This window comes from Oncorhynchus kisutch, linkage group LG18, assembly GCF_002021735.2.
Source record: "Oncorhynchus kisutch isolate 150728-3 linkage group LG18, Okis_V2, whole genome shotgun sequence".
Taxonomy (NCBI): Eukaryota; Metazoa; Chordata; class Actinopteri; order Salmoniformes; family Salmonidae; genus Oncorhynchus; species Oncorhynchus kisutch.
This window is the reverse complement of record NC_034191.2, coordinates 51,375,180-51,389,794: the sequence shown is the minus strand read 5'-3', so window position 1 is coordinate 51,389,794 and position 14,615 is coordinate 51,375,180. Positions and strand designations below refer to the sequence as shown.

Below are 14,615 nucleotides of genomic sequence, written 5' to 3'. Positions count from 1 at the left end.
CAGGCAAGGATATTGCTGCCAGTAAGATTGTACTTAAATCAACCATTTACCGGATCATCAAGAACTTCAAGGAGAGTGGTTCAATTGTTGTGAAGAAGGCTTCAGGGCGCCCAAGAAAGTCCAGTAAGTGCCAGGACCGTCTCCTAAAGTTGATTCAGCTGCGGGATCGGGGCACCACCAATACAGAGCTTGCTCAGGAATGGCAGCAGGCAGGTGTGAGTGCATCTGCACGCACAGTGAGGCAAAGACTTTTGGAGGATGGCCTGGTGTCAAGAAGGGCAGCAAAGATGCCACTTCTCTCCAGGAAAAACATCAGGGACAGACTGATATTCTGCAAAAGGTACAGGGATTGGACTGCTGAGGACTGGGGTAAAGTCATTTTCTCTGATGAATCCCCTTTCAGATTGTTTGGGGCATCCAGAAAAAAGCTTGTCCGGAGAAGACAAGGTGAGCGCTACCATCAGTCCTGTGTCATGCCAACAGTAAAGCATCCTGAGACCATTCATGTGTGGGGTTACTTCTCAGCCAAGGGAGTGGGCTCACTCACCATTTTGCCTAAGAACACAGCCATGAATAAAGAACGGTACCAACACATCCTCCGAGAGCAACTTCTCCCAACCACCCAGGCACAGTTTGGTGACGAACAATGCCTTTTCCAGCATGATGGAGCACCTTGCCATTAAGGCAAAAGTGATAACTAAGTGGCTCGGGGAACAAAACATTGATATTTGGGGTCCATGGCCAGGAAACTCCCCAGACCTTAATCCCATTGAGAACTTGTGGTCAAATCCTCAAGAGGCGGGTGGACAAACAAAACCCTACATATTCTGACAAACTCCAAGCATTGATTATGCAAGAATGGCCTGCCATCAGTGGCCCAGAAGTTAACTGACAGGATGCCAGGGCGGATTGCAGAGGTCTTGAAAAAGAAGGGTCAACACTGCAAATATTGACTCTTTGCATCAACTTAATGCAATTGTCAATAAAAGCCTTTGACACTTATGAAATGCGTGTAATTATACTTCAGTATTCCATAGTAACATCTGACAAAAATATATAAAGACACTGAAGCAGCAACCGTTGTGAAAATTAATATTTGTGTCATTCTCAAAACTTTTGGCCAAGACTGTATACAACACAAGTCATTTTCCCAACAATTGTTTACAGACAGATTATTTCACTCATAATTCACTGCATCACAATTCCAGTGGGTCAGAAGTTTACATACAAAATAATGTCATGGCCTTAGAAGCTTCTGATAGGCTAATTGACATCATTTGAGTCAATTGGAGGTGTACCTGTTGATATATTTCAAGGCCTTCCTTCAAACTCAGTGCCTCTTTACTTGATATCATGAGAAAATCAAAAGAAATCAGCCAAGACCTCAGAAAATAAATTGGAGACCTCCGCAAGTCTGGTTCATCCTTGGGAGCAATTTCCAAACGCCTGAAGGTACCACGTTCATCTGTACAAACAATAGTACGCAAGTATAAACACCATGGGACCACTCAGCCATCATACTGCTCAGGAAGGAGACGCGTTCCGTCTCCTAAAGATAAACCTACTTTGGTGCGAAAAGTGCAAATCAATCACAGAACAACAGCAAAGGACCCTGTGAAGATGCTGGAGGAAACAGGTACAAGAGTATGTATATCCACCGTAAAACGAGTCCTATATCAACATAACCTGAAAGGCAGCTCAGCAAGGAAAAAGCCACTGCTCCAAAACCGACATAAAAATGCCAAACTACGGTTTGCAACTGCACATGGGGACAAAGATCGTACTTTTTGGAAAAATGTACTGTGGTCTGATGAAAAAAAATAGAACTGTTTGGCCATAATGACCATCGTTATGTTTGGAGGAAAAAGGGAGAGGCTTGCAAGCCGAAGAACACCATCCCAACCGTCAAGCACATTGGTAGCAGCATCATGATGTGGAGGTGCTTTGCTGCAGGATGGAATGGTGCACTTCACAAAATAGATGGCATCATGAGGTAGAAAAATGATGTGGATGTATTGAAGCAACATCTCAAGACATCAAAGCTTGGTTGCAAATGGGTCTTCCAAATGGACAATGACCCCAAGCATACTTCCAAAGACAAAATGTGACAAAATGGCTTCAGGACAACAAAGTCGAGGTATTGGAGTGGACATCAAAGCCCTTACCTCATCCTATAGAAAATATGTGGGTAGAATTGAAAAGGCGTGTGTGAGCAGGGAGGCCTACAAACCTGACTCATATACACCAGCTCTGTCAGGAGGAAGGGGCCAAAATTCACCCAATTTATTGTGGGAAGCTTGTGGAAGGCTACCTGAAACATTTGACCCAAGTTAAACAACTTAAAAGGCAATGCTACCAAATACTAATTTAGTGTATGTAAACTTCTGACCCACTGGGAATGTGATGAAAGAAATAAAAGCTGAAATAAATAATTATCTCTAGTATTATTCTGACATTTCACATTCTTAAAATAAAGTGGTGATCCTAACTGACCTAAAACAAAACTTCTGACTTCAACTGTATATCTGAGAGATCAAAGAAATTATTTATTTATCCCCTTATTTTAGGCACTAAACTCCATATATACTTCCATTCATTTAAAAAAAATGAGTACCAGGGACCTTATGATAAGTCTTAGTAGTGGTCATAATAGTTTGCAGGCCAAACCGTTAGATGTTTTTGTAAGAACGATTTTCGGGATGTCTCATGGTCTGACAAACACCGCTCTAGCTCTGCCACCTTTCACCGCAGATGTGGAAATGTAATATCGGCGGGTGCGGTGGATTGAGACGCAGCCCAGGCAAAAAAAACAGATATCTTTAGCGTAAACAGATGGATTTTGATAATAATGTTATGTTATCATGTTAGATTTCTGTAGGGGCGCGTAAATTGTAGGCCAAGGGTCAACATTATTTTTTTGTGACTACCTCATCTCTGTAGACCAGGGAGGTATTGCTATGGTTGGCTAAGAAGGGCACCTATTGGTAGATGGGAAAAATAAAAAGCAGACATTGAATATCTCTTTGAGCATGATGAAGTTATTTATTACACTTTGGATAGTGTATCAATACACCATGTAACTACAAAGATATGGGCGTCCTTCCTAACAGAGTTGCCGGAGAGGAAGGAAACCACTTAGGGATTTCACCATGAGGCCAATGGTGACTTTAAAACAGTTACAGAGTTTAATGGCTGTGATAGAAGGAAACCAAGGATGGATCAACAACATTGTAGTTACTCCATAATACTGACCTAACAGTGTGAAAAGAAAGAAGCCTGTACAGAATAAAACATGTTCCAAAAACATGCATCCTGTTTGCAACAAAAGTAATACTGCAAAGAATGTGGTAAAGCTTTGTCCTGAAAACAAAGTGTTATGTTTGGGACAAATCCAATAAAAGTACTGAGTATCACTCTCCATATTTTCAAGCATATGGGTGGCTGCATCATGTTATGGTTATGCTTGTAATCTTTAAGGACTGGAGAGTTTTTCAGAATAAAAAAAAGACACAGAATGGAGTTAAGCATAGGCAAAATCCTAGAGGAGGACCTGGTTCAGTCTGCTTTCCACCAGACACTGGGAGACGAATTTACCTTTCAGCAGGACAATAACCTAAAACACAAGGCCACACTTACACTGGAGTTGCATACCAAGAAAATAGTGAAAGTTCCTGAGTGGCTTTGACTTAAATCTACTTGAAAATCTATGGCAAAACCTGAAAATGGTTGTCTAGCAATGATCAACAACGAATGACAGAGCTTGAAGAATTTTGAAAAGAATAATGGGCAAATGTTGCACAATCCAAGTGTGGAAAGCTCTTAGAGACGTACCTATAGAGACTCACAGCTGTTATCGCTGCCAAAGGTGCTTCTATAAAGCATTGACTTGGGGGTGTGAACACTTCAGTAAATTATATAAATCTGTATTTCAATTTCAATACATTTTCTAAAATGTAATGTTTTTACTTTGTCATTATGGGGTATTGTGTGTAGATGGGTGAACAACAATTATATATCATCCATTTTGAATTCAGGCTGAAATACAACAAAATGTGGAATAAGTCAAGTGGTATGAATACTTTGTGAAGGCACTGCACTCCTTTTGACTGTAGTGCACTACCCATAAGGGGGCTCTGGTCAGAAGTTGTACACTTTGTAGGGAATAGGTTGCCATTTTAGGTTGCCATATACCCTCTGATCGATTGCCTTTCCACACATTTCTTGGTTTTAACACACAGTTATACAGTGTATTGTCCGACTGGAGTCCTAAGTCCTTGAAATCAACACAAGTGCCCGGCGATGCAGAGAACACAGACCGATCACGGATTCCAGAATGGTTGAAAAAGATCCTGCCAAAATGGACCGCCAAAGCAATGTCTGAAGCGAGTCTGGCTTCCCCGTTCACACCTCACAATACCCATGAAGACATTAGCTTTGAGGTGGAGCAGTGTGGGCCTCATGCTGTGAATGGATACAACACGGAATGGTGGATGGACACACTCGTTATTAAATAGAGTTACAGATAGCTAGGGCTGTGCAGCCTACGATTACCATGCTTATACACACACGACACACAAACACGCACAGGCTGACACAGCTGAAAGGTCGTCTCTCGTCTCCTCTCTTATTCTAAATCGTCTCCTCTCTTATTCTAAATGTGACAGATCAATACCGGGGAGGGAGAGAACGGTGGAGAGAAAGACAGCAGTGATATATATGACTGACCCGTCTCTTGCCCCCCCCCCCCCAGCAAATGGATTAATCCTCCTATAGAAATCTACAGCTGCTGATTGCACCCATCAGATGCTAAGCTGCATTACAACCGAGTGACATGTTCCCTGTCCCTTTACCCCTCCCCCTCTACTCCCCACCCGACTTGCTTTTGTGCCGCGTGTTGCATTGTAGGGCCCTGTTCTGTCTGATGAAAATTTAATTTCCCCCTTATCTGCGCTGCCTAAGCTATACAAATCCAAATCCCTCAAAAGTGGTGACTCTTTTTTACACACAGGTATTATGGCGCAGAGCCGCCCTGTTAAAGGAAGATTAATTGCCACGTGTCGGGGGTTGACGGTTGACGTTTCTATAGCTCACACACCTGAGAGACGGCTGATGGAGAGCGCGAGAGGGGGGGAGAGAGAAGGAGAGAGTGAGGGAAAGAACATCGTCAGGCTGCCGTCGATGACAGCGGAACAATGTGGAAGAGAGAGCATCAGGAGAATCTGCTTTTCAGCACAGCTATGGGCTCCATCCCTCTCTCTCGTTCTCCCTCTGAGATGCGGCACTTCAGATAGCTCGGCACAGGTTTCTATTAACGCGGTTGACACCCAGTTATCTTAATCTAAGGCAGCAGAGAGAGAGAGAGAGAGAGCCTGCGATTCAGCCTTTACAGCCTTATCCTCTGGGATGGCGGCAACGCAGCTTACTCCAAAATACCATCACATCTCACAAAGGCCTCAACAACAAATATGAATGTTTGAACACAAAGCCATTTCCAGTTTACAAACAAGATGAATTCATAATTAAGGCGGCGGCAGTGACTTGATCAAATGAGAAGAAAATGATTGACGCTGACAAAGGGAGGGATTTAATCGGGGACACACAGTTGGCTTATAACGCTCTTTTCTGTTTTACACTTCCAAGTTCCCTTGTCTTTATCTTTTTGCCTTTAAAAGGACAGACACCAACCTTTGAGGGCAGTGGACTGGTGTCGCTACCAAATAAATGCGATAAATGTCAGATGAATGCCAGACAGTTTATTGACTGGCGCCTTTCATTGTTTAAAAGGTAAGATTGGTGTGGAAGCACCTAATCCTCAATACCACCACTCAAACAAAGGGAATCAGACACTTTGGATCCATTTTGCCAAAATGAAACCGACAGAGATATGTCATTCCGAATAGGTTACAAAAAATGAGTTCCTCCTAGGGAGTGAGTGACATTTAAAAGTATCTGGAAATTCTTGAGTTGAATTCAAGGGAACAATGATGGAGGGTGGAGGGACAAAGGCACTAACCAAACAATAAAGATATCGTTTGTCTAAGGTTGTAAAATTCCAGTACATTTTTCCAAATGTCCATGTTTTCCAGATATCCTTGTTAAAGGATTTCAGATTTCCCTCCTGATTCCATGAATCTCAGAGAATTTTGCAATCCTATATTTGTCAAGTCTAAAAACAAATGAGCAAACCAGACACTCACCCCTCCTAGAAGCTTGACAACTCTAACTTTCTGTGGGATGTGTGGCCCCGCTCTGTCTCCACTATTGGCTCGCTGCATCACAGTTCTCTTCACCCCTGACTTAGGCCCCAGAGCCTGGGCCTGGCCTGGACTCAGACCTGCCATCAGGGCTCCCTGCATGGGCATGTTCCCCAGGGCAGTGGGTCCCCCTGGTCTGATAGGGTTCAGTTGGGTAACGTTCCTCCTCTGCTGCTGATTTTGTTGCTGGGCCTGCTGGGTAGGGTTGGAACCGGGGCCCGTGTTCTGCCCCTGTTGGCCCCCCTGCCAGCCTGGCGCTGAGGCTTGCTGACCCGGGCCCTTGGTCATCTGCAGGCGGGTCTTCACGTTCTGGCGGAGCGCGGGGGGCGTCGGTGGAATGAAGTTAGGAGGGAAGGCAGTAGAACCTTGCTGGGGCTGTTGGGGTTTAGGTGGAAACTGCCTCTGCTGCTGTTGTTGTGGTGGGTCACCCTGGCCGTTGATGCGCTCCAGAAGCTCCTTCTTGCGAACGCCGGCTTGCATCTGCCTCCTCATCTCCTTCCTCTTCAGGATCTCCTCCCGGAGTCGCTTCTGCTCCTCGATCTTCAGACGGTACTGCCGCGTCTCTTCGTCCTCATCAGGATCCTGCAACCAACCAAACACTATGAGAAACATCACACTCACACTCTCCATGAGCTAGTAACATGGGTAGTAACATGGGTGGCATCCCCACTGGCACCCTATTCCCTATATAGTGCACTATTTTTGACCAAAGTCCTATGGGCACACAGTGCCCCTCAACCTATTCCCTTTATAGTGCACTACTTTCGACTAGCGCGGGTGCACTATAGGGAATAGGGTGCAGTCACAGAGCTGCAGTGACTACCACTGGAACCGTCTAAATTGGTGTGACATTCACAGCAGTAATGAGAAGCGATACCCCAGAGAAATATACTATGATATTGATCCCGTTTCCAATGGACTCCCCGGTGAACGAGTCTCAACTAATTTATAACCTTATGATCGGGCCATTAATAAACAGAATAGCATTCACTGCCCCATCTAACTGAACACGGCGGGCTTAGCACGGCTTAATATGTCAGGTTACTGAATTTTACAGGCACAATGTCTGTCAAAATTATCAAATTATCGCCACCCCTTAAATGTGATGGTAAAAAAATACAAAATGATTGGTGAAACTGAAGAAGCCACTTTCTCAACTATACTGAGTCACACATGAGAATCCAAGCCGTTTGCCTTTGTTTCCCCGTTTTGGCCATGACCTCAACGCCGTTTTATTTAGACACTACTTTTGTGTGTGTCCCAAATGGCACCCTAATTCCCTACCATAATTCCCTACACAGTGCACCACTTTTGACCAGAGCCCTATTTACACTATGTAGGGAATAAATAAAACGGTGTTGAGGTCATGGCCAAAACGGGGAAACAAACATGTGGTGCAGGACTGACCTGTACTGCTATGTTTGGCTGAGTGCCTGTGGAATCCCTGCGAACCACCATTCTTTCAGGTGGTCCAGGTAGCTGTGCTGCAGCCTTGTTGGCAGCAGTAGGCTGGGCTCTCCCTCTGCCACCTCCGGAGACCGGCCAAGCGTTCAGGCTCGGTCGCACCCCCGCCTGCATTGCCCTGGCAACGGGCCTGACGTTGGGCGCCGAGGCGGGGCGGACATTGTTCATGTTTTGGTTGCCAGGTGCCACGGGGAGCTCGCGGAGGTTGCTGTTGCGCTGGGGAAGGACTTTCAGTGCAGGAGGGTTCTGTGGAAGGGGGGGGGGGGATTTATATTTTGTTAGTGTTTTGATCACAATCATATTCTAAAATCACTAGCCACTTCCGAACTGACATTGGTTATATAGATATATCAAGCTAATGTGATTTTTCTTCTTCTGTGCACATTGTTTTTTTTATTGAAAGCAAAGCACATTGATTCCTTCGAAATCAGTTGGAACGTGTCATGAATCCAAATAGTCCTACGACCGATAGTAGCTGCTCACCATACGGGGCCTGATGGGGGCGTTCCGTTGCTGTGGGTGGGGTCCGCCAGGGTGCGTCTGTCTGGGGCTGCCGTGCTGCTGCATCTGGTGAAAGAGGGGCTGGCCCTGCCCACCGCCGTGGTGCATCATGGGGCCTTGCCGCTGCTCGTTGGGGTGGAGCTGGTGCTGTGGGTGGTGGTGGGGGGGCGGCTGAGACAGGTCCTGTCTGTGGTGCTGCTGCTGTTGTTGTTGATGGGAGAGAGGCAAGTCGTGATGCTGGAGGTGCGAGTGGGGAGGGCCGTGCTGCATCAAGCCCTAGTTTTAATTTCAACGCAAAAAGACAAAGCGGGCAGAATGAGTGATTCTGACAGACAGGGTAAAAGATTCACTGTTTTGACTTACAACTTGAAACAATAAAAATAAATCAGCCACACTTCTAAAGTTCTCATATGCAGGCGATTGGAGCTTCTGTAAGGAGAAACAGATACATGCATATGATTAACCTCCAATCGGTGTCCTCATATAGCCGCGGCAACAGAGGTAGAACAATGAGCCGTACACTAGAGGGCACTCTTGTCTGCGCCTCACCATTCATACCGCATGGGAAGGTCTCTCTGAGAAATTTTTGCAGTTTTAATGACTTTTTCACTAAACAGGGAATATTCAACAAGCGGTTCCAATATTTTTATAACCGAGTAAGAACGGTACAAAATTCATGAACTTAGAATAAGGACCATATTTCACATTTGATATGTATCCCAACAGGTATTATATAATTGTTTTATTTCTTTATTGAACCTTTATTTAACTAGGCTAGTCAGTTAAGAACAAATTCTTATTTACAATGACGGCCTAGGAACAGTGGGTTAACTGCCTTGATCAGGGGCAGAACGACAAATTTTTACCTTGTCAGCTCGGGGATTCGATCTAGCAACCTTTCGGTTACTGGCCCAACGCTCTAACCACCTGCAACCCCATAATCACTAATTGTGAAGAAGCTTGTAAAAACCCATAGTATACAATATAAACTGAAGTGATTTCCATCTATGCCCAGTAAATACACATACCCAGTTGTGGACCAACCCCTGAATCATTCCACTCAACCTTGCACAGGCAAAGCGCAGGCCACCACCACACACGTTCATTGGTAGATGATTCACTTACTCTCATCCGTACCTGCATCCCAAACTGGAGCTGCTGCAGGGGGAAGGGCCCGGGGGGCACCTGCTGCTGCTGAAACCCGGGCTGAATGTGGCCCATGAAGGGCCTGGTGTTGGGGGGTCCAACGAGCCCCGTCAGGCTGGCCATGCCCTGGTGGCCCTGGGGGTGGCCCTGGGGAGGCAGGTTGGGTCTGGGGGGCTCTCTCTGGAACAGCCCTAGCTGGCCCCCTGGACCCTGGCCTGGCTGGTTGAACCCTCCTAGGCCTGGCTGGTTGAAGGCCATGTGGCCCTGGCTGGGGATCTGATGGTTGTTACTGTTTATCAGTAAGCCAGGGTTCTGGTGCTCGAACATGTGCTGCTGTTGCCCAGGGAACCGCCCTGGGTCTATAGAACAGGAGGGGAAGTAGGAGGGAGGAAAAATCCACAACAGAGACGTCAAGTTGTTTGCTGCGTCGCCACATTTCCCACTCACTTTTAATACATCAGACAGCGACTGCCTCGAGTCTTGGCTGCATGGACTAAGGCTGAGGGAAGCAGCACACATAGGCCTACATCTCTATCAACAGAAAATAACACAACACCAATATTTCATTCCACATAAGCAGTGATTTAGAAAATGTATGATACGCTTGTATATTAGGAGCCCCGACTCATTCGAAAGCATGTCGGTGCACATACATACAGTTGCGTTCAGAAAGTATTCACACCCCTTGACTTTTTCCACATGTTGTTGTGTTATAGCCTGAATAGAACATGTATTACATTGAGAATCTGACCTACACAGAATACCCCATAATGTCAAAGTGGAATTATGATTTTCGGGATTTCTACAAATGAATTAAAAATTAAAAGCTGAAGTGTCTTGAGTCAATATGTATTCAACGCCTTTGTTATGGCAAGCCTAAATAAGATTGCACACAATAAGTTGCAAAGACTGACTGACTGTGTGCAATAATGGTGTTTAACATGTTTTTTGAATGACTACCTCATATCTGTACCCCACACATACAATTAGGTCCCTCAGTCAAGCAGTGAATTTCAAACATAGATTCAACCACAAAGACAGGGGGTTTTCCAATGCCTCACAAAGAAGGGCACCTATTGGTAGATGGGGAACAAAATCTGACATTGAATATCCCTTTTGAGCATGGTGAGATACAGGTGTCCTTCCTAACTCAGTTGCTGGAGAGTAAGGAAACTGCTCAGGGAATTCACCAATGGTGACTATAAAACAGTTAGAGAGTATAATGGCTGTGATAGGAGAACACTTAGGATGGATCAACAACATTGTAGTTACTCCACAATATTAACCTAAGTGACAGTGAAAAGAAGGAAGCCTGTACAGAATAGAAATAGTCCAAAACATGCATCCTGTTTGCAACAAGGCACTAAAGTAATTCTGCAAAAAATGTGGCAAAGTAATTCACTTTTTGTCCTGAATACAAAGTGTTGTATTGGATTTGCCCCAAACATAACACAATACTGACTACCAAACTCCATATTTTCAAGCATAGTGATGGCTGCATCATGTTATGGGTATACTTGTAATCGTTAAGGACTGGGCAGTTTTTCAGGATAAAGAAGAAACGGAATGGAGCTAAGCATAGGCAAAATCCCAGAGGAAAACCTGGTTCAGTCTGCTTTCCACCAGACACTGGGAGACGAATTTACCTTCCAGCAGGACAACAACCTAAAACAGAAGGCCACATCTATACTGGAGTTGCTTACCAAGAGCACAGTGACTGTTCCTGACTTAAATCTGGTTGAAAATCTATGGAAATACCTGAAAATGGTTGTCTAGCAATGATCAACAAGCAATTTGACAGAGCTTGAAGAACAAATTTTTTTTTTTACTCACATCTGTAATCGCTGCCAAAGTTCATTCTAACATGTATTGACTCAGGGGGTTGAATGCTTATTAATCTAATCAAGATATACAGTATTAGTACTTTTTAGAAAAGTACCCATTTTCCACTTTTACATTAGAGTATTTTGTGTAGGTCGTTGACAAAAAAAAATCTAATTAAATTCATTTTAATCCCACTTTGTAACACAACAAAATGTGGAAAAAGTCAAAGGATGTGAATACATTCTGAAGGCACTGTATAACATTAATTTAGTTAATGGAACTCTGCAATTACGCTCGCAGCGTACCCTGAAGGTATACTGCTAGGGGTTAATGCCCAGAAGGCTTAGATATGCTAAGATAGACTATTTAACCCCTTAAAGGCAGGGAAGGACGCGTGGGTGGGCGAGCTAGATGTGTGTGTCTAGGTGAAGAGGTTTGCATCCCAAATGGCACCCTGTTACCTATATAGCGCACTACTTAAGACGAGCGGGCCCTGGTCAAAAGTAATTCACTATATAGGGAATAGGGTGACATTTGGGACAAAAGTAGTGCACTAAATAGGAAAAAAGGGTGCCATTTGAGATGCAGGCTGTGGTCTTACCCCCGATAAAGAAGGGCTCTCTGTCCTGGGGGGCGGGGGGGGGCTGGTTCCTCCAGGGCTCCATGTGATGCGGGGGCCTCTGGCCAAAATTACCAGGCATGTGCTGCTGCTGGAAGTCCCCTGATCCCTGTGAGGGGGGAGAGGTGCACACACACTCATATATTGAATTCCACATTGGGAACCACAGTAATCACAAACGAATTAAAACTAATGAAAAGGGTGCATTTCGGGTAACAATATTATACTACAAAGGGAGCGAGTGCTCGGAATTGATTCTCATTAGGCACGATGTTGACTTGGGTAAAATGTATCCATGTTTACACCATTTTGTGAGAAATACCATTGAGAATAAGTGAGAGTAAACCTCTAAATTCACTAGTGTTCATTGGCATCCTAAGCATCATGACAAAAAAATCTACCATCTTGGCCAGGAAAACATAAAAAAAATCGTAAACAATCGTATAACACAATGGATCTCTATGGTAAACCTGCACTAAAGCCTACATAGAACTTTGTTGACGGGACCTGCTCGCGTTTCGGGAACATGGACGGCAAAGCATATTGGGCTTGTGTTAGATCAGTGCTAATTTCTTTGTTTCATCTACCCATTGTGTATGTACAACAGCTTTCCACACAGCACAAAATCCCCCCACAGTGCTCCGTCTAGTCTACCTTCAAGGAAAAGCAGCAGATAACGATCCCATAATCCCTCCTCGGAATAAGGCCCCCCCCCCCCCCCCCATAGCCGGTCTCTCCTTTATTCGCTTAAACATCCGTCTCTGTTGAAAAATTAACCTTCAACTCAAAACGTGGCAATTCCACAACTGGGTTGCTTAGGCCTCCATCCCCCTCGCCCCTTTGTAAATTACTTAAAATGCTATCTAGGCTTAATCCACCTTGATTCGCCGGTAGACTGCCGGCATTTAGAAATGGATAGAGGCGCGTTTTGAGTGCTGGAAGGGAGAGAGAGTCGCCAAAGTTGCTTAACAGAAAGTTAATCAACGGGGCTTAACGAAGCAGAGGACGAGGGGGAGCGGATCATATTGTTAGTTTGGACATTATCGCTCTGTTCCAAAGGTCAGTCCGGTTTACACAATGGAGACTCGGTTGCCTACATAATACCTCTGGAAATTTGTATGAATTTGATAACGCGGCTCATCCGCACTGAGTGCTAATCCTTGATAAACAGGCTGAGAGGTGCTCAATGTGTAACTGATGCTGCAGATATCCCTCTCGTAAAGAGGAGGGCTAGCTAAAACAAACGTCATACAATGGACCGGGTCATATGTCAAACCATTCACTGAGAAATGGAAATGAAGAGGATTAGAAGTGGCATTTGTTTTGGTCGGTCCCTCTTTGGACATATTGTCTTGTACAAATTTCACATTGTTGCCACTGTTTATGGAGGAATTTCATATGTAAAGGACAATGGTACTGTTGACCAATGAGACTAAAAGATATGTTAGACAAGTGCCTCCACCATCAGAAAGAAATTTGCCCTGATATGACTTCAATGTCACCTTTTAATGTCATCTTTGTAGCTTGGACAATGTGGAACCTAGGCTACTTTTAACATATTCACATTTGGAACAAATGGCAAAATATATTATATTTTAACCACCAGATATGCTGGATAATATTTTATGCTAGACTCAAGAAATGTACATTTGGGCCAAATTACAAACCTAAAAATGTATTCTTGACTAGCAGTTTCTATCGCCATAGCCCCTAATTAGCTCTTAATTGGAACCTCAGATTAATATTTCATAATACATTTTTAAAATGTTTTATAGAATGATATTACATATGGGGGGGGGGGGGGTAATGTATGATAATCATCCATAATCTGCTGCCCAGTGGTAAATGGATGTTGCTGGGTGTTTTGTCACCTGCATTTCAAATCGTGTCCCTGGCAACAGCAGCCTAAATGTGAATGACAGCTGGGGAATCCAACACTATGCTAGGCATCAGCCCAGCCTCTACCTCCAACTCTGATAATTGTGAAAAACAGCTCTGCTACACACTGGAGCCTATCTGCTATCAACGTACACCACAATCACAGACAGGAAAGGAGACGAGGACGATTGTTATTTGAAAAAAGCCAAAATTGTACTCAGAGTCTAAACGCGAGATCCTGGCTCATTTGTTAACAAGGTTTATAAGTACACCTTTCGCCAAATGCAATTGGATGCAGCCATTTGTCAATGTCTGATTTGCATTAATCCATATAAAATGCTCTTCCCGAGAAGGTGTCAGTCAGCACCAGTGCCACCTGATGCCTGGGCATCAATTAGCTTGACACCCTGTTCTCTACATCAGTGGTTCTCAAACCTCTCCTCGGAGACCCCCAGTCCTTACCACCCTTACCTTGTCACAACACAACTGTTTGGCTCAATTAAGAAGGAAAGAAATTCAACAAATGAACTTTTAACAAGGCACACCTGTTCATTGAAATGCCTTCCAGGTGACTACCTCATAAAGCTGGTTGAGAGAATGCCAAGAGTGTGCAAAGGTGTCATCAAGACAAAGGGTGGCTACTTTGAAGAATCTAAAATATATTTTGATTTGTTTAACACTTTTTGGGTTACTACATGATTCCATGTGTTATTTCATAGTTTTCTCTTCACTATTATTCTACAATGTAGAAAATAGTAAAAACAAAGAAAAACCCTTGAATGAGTAGGTGTGTCCAAACTTTTGACTGGTACTGTATTTCATTTAAAAAAAAATGTTTTCTCTAAATATGCATTATATACAATGAAAGGTCAAATACACTGCATTTCAAACAGTCAGCAATAATCTAATGAATTCAGGACTTGTGAAGC

General features: G+C 44.1%; 1 protein-coding gene across 3 annotated transcripts in view; it reads right to left on the bottom strand.

The window, feature by feature from the left end:
• Positions 1-14,615, bottom strand: part of LOC109908764 (RNA-binding protein 33) — a 45,189-nt gene that overhangs the window by 7,258 nt on the left and 23,316 nt on the right. For 2 of the 3 annotated variants that reach the window (XM_020507447.2, XM_031796263.1), the window contains exons 11-15: positions 11,791-11,917; positions 9,345-9,724; positions 8,202-8,495; positions 7,662-7,964; positions 6,198-6,836 (exon numbers count right to left, since the gene is read on the bottom strand). In XM_020507447.2, coding sequence (XP_020363036.1) covers positions 6,198-6,836; positions 7,662-7,964; positions 8,202-8,495; positions 9,345-9,724; positions 11,791-11,917 — 1,743 coding nt within the window. The remainder of the gene's footprint in view (positions 1-6,197; positions 6,837-7,661; positions 7,965-8,201; positions 8,496-9,344; positions 9,725-11,790; positions 11,918-14,615) is intronic. The other variant, XM_020507448.2, reaches the window with a different exon arrangement.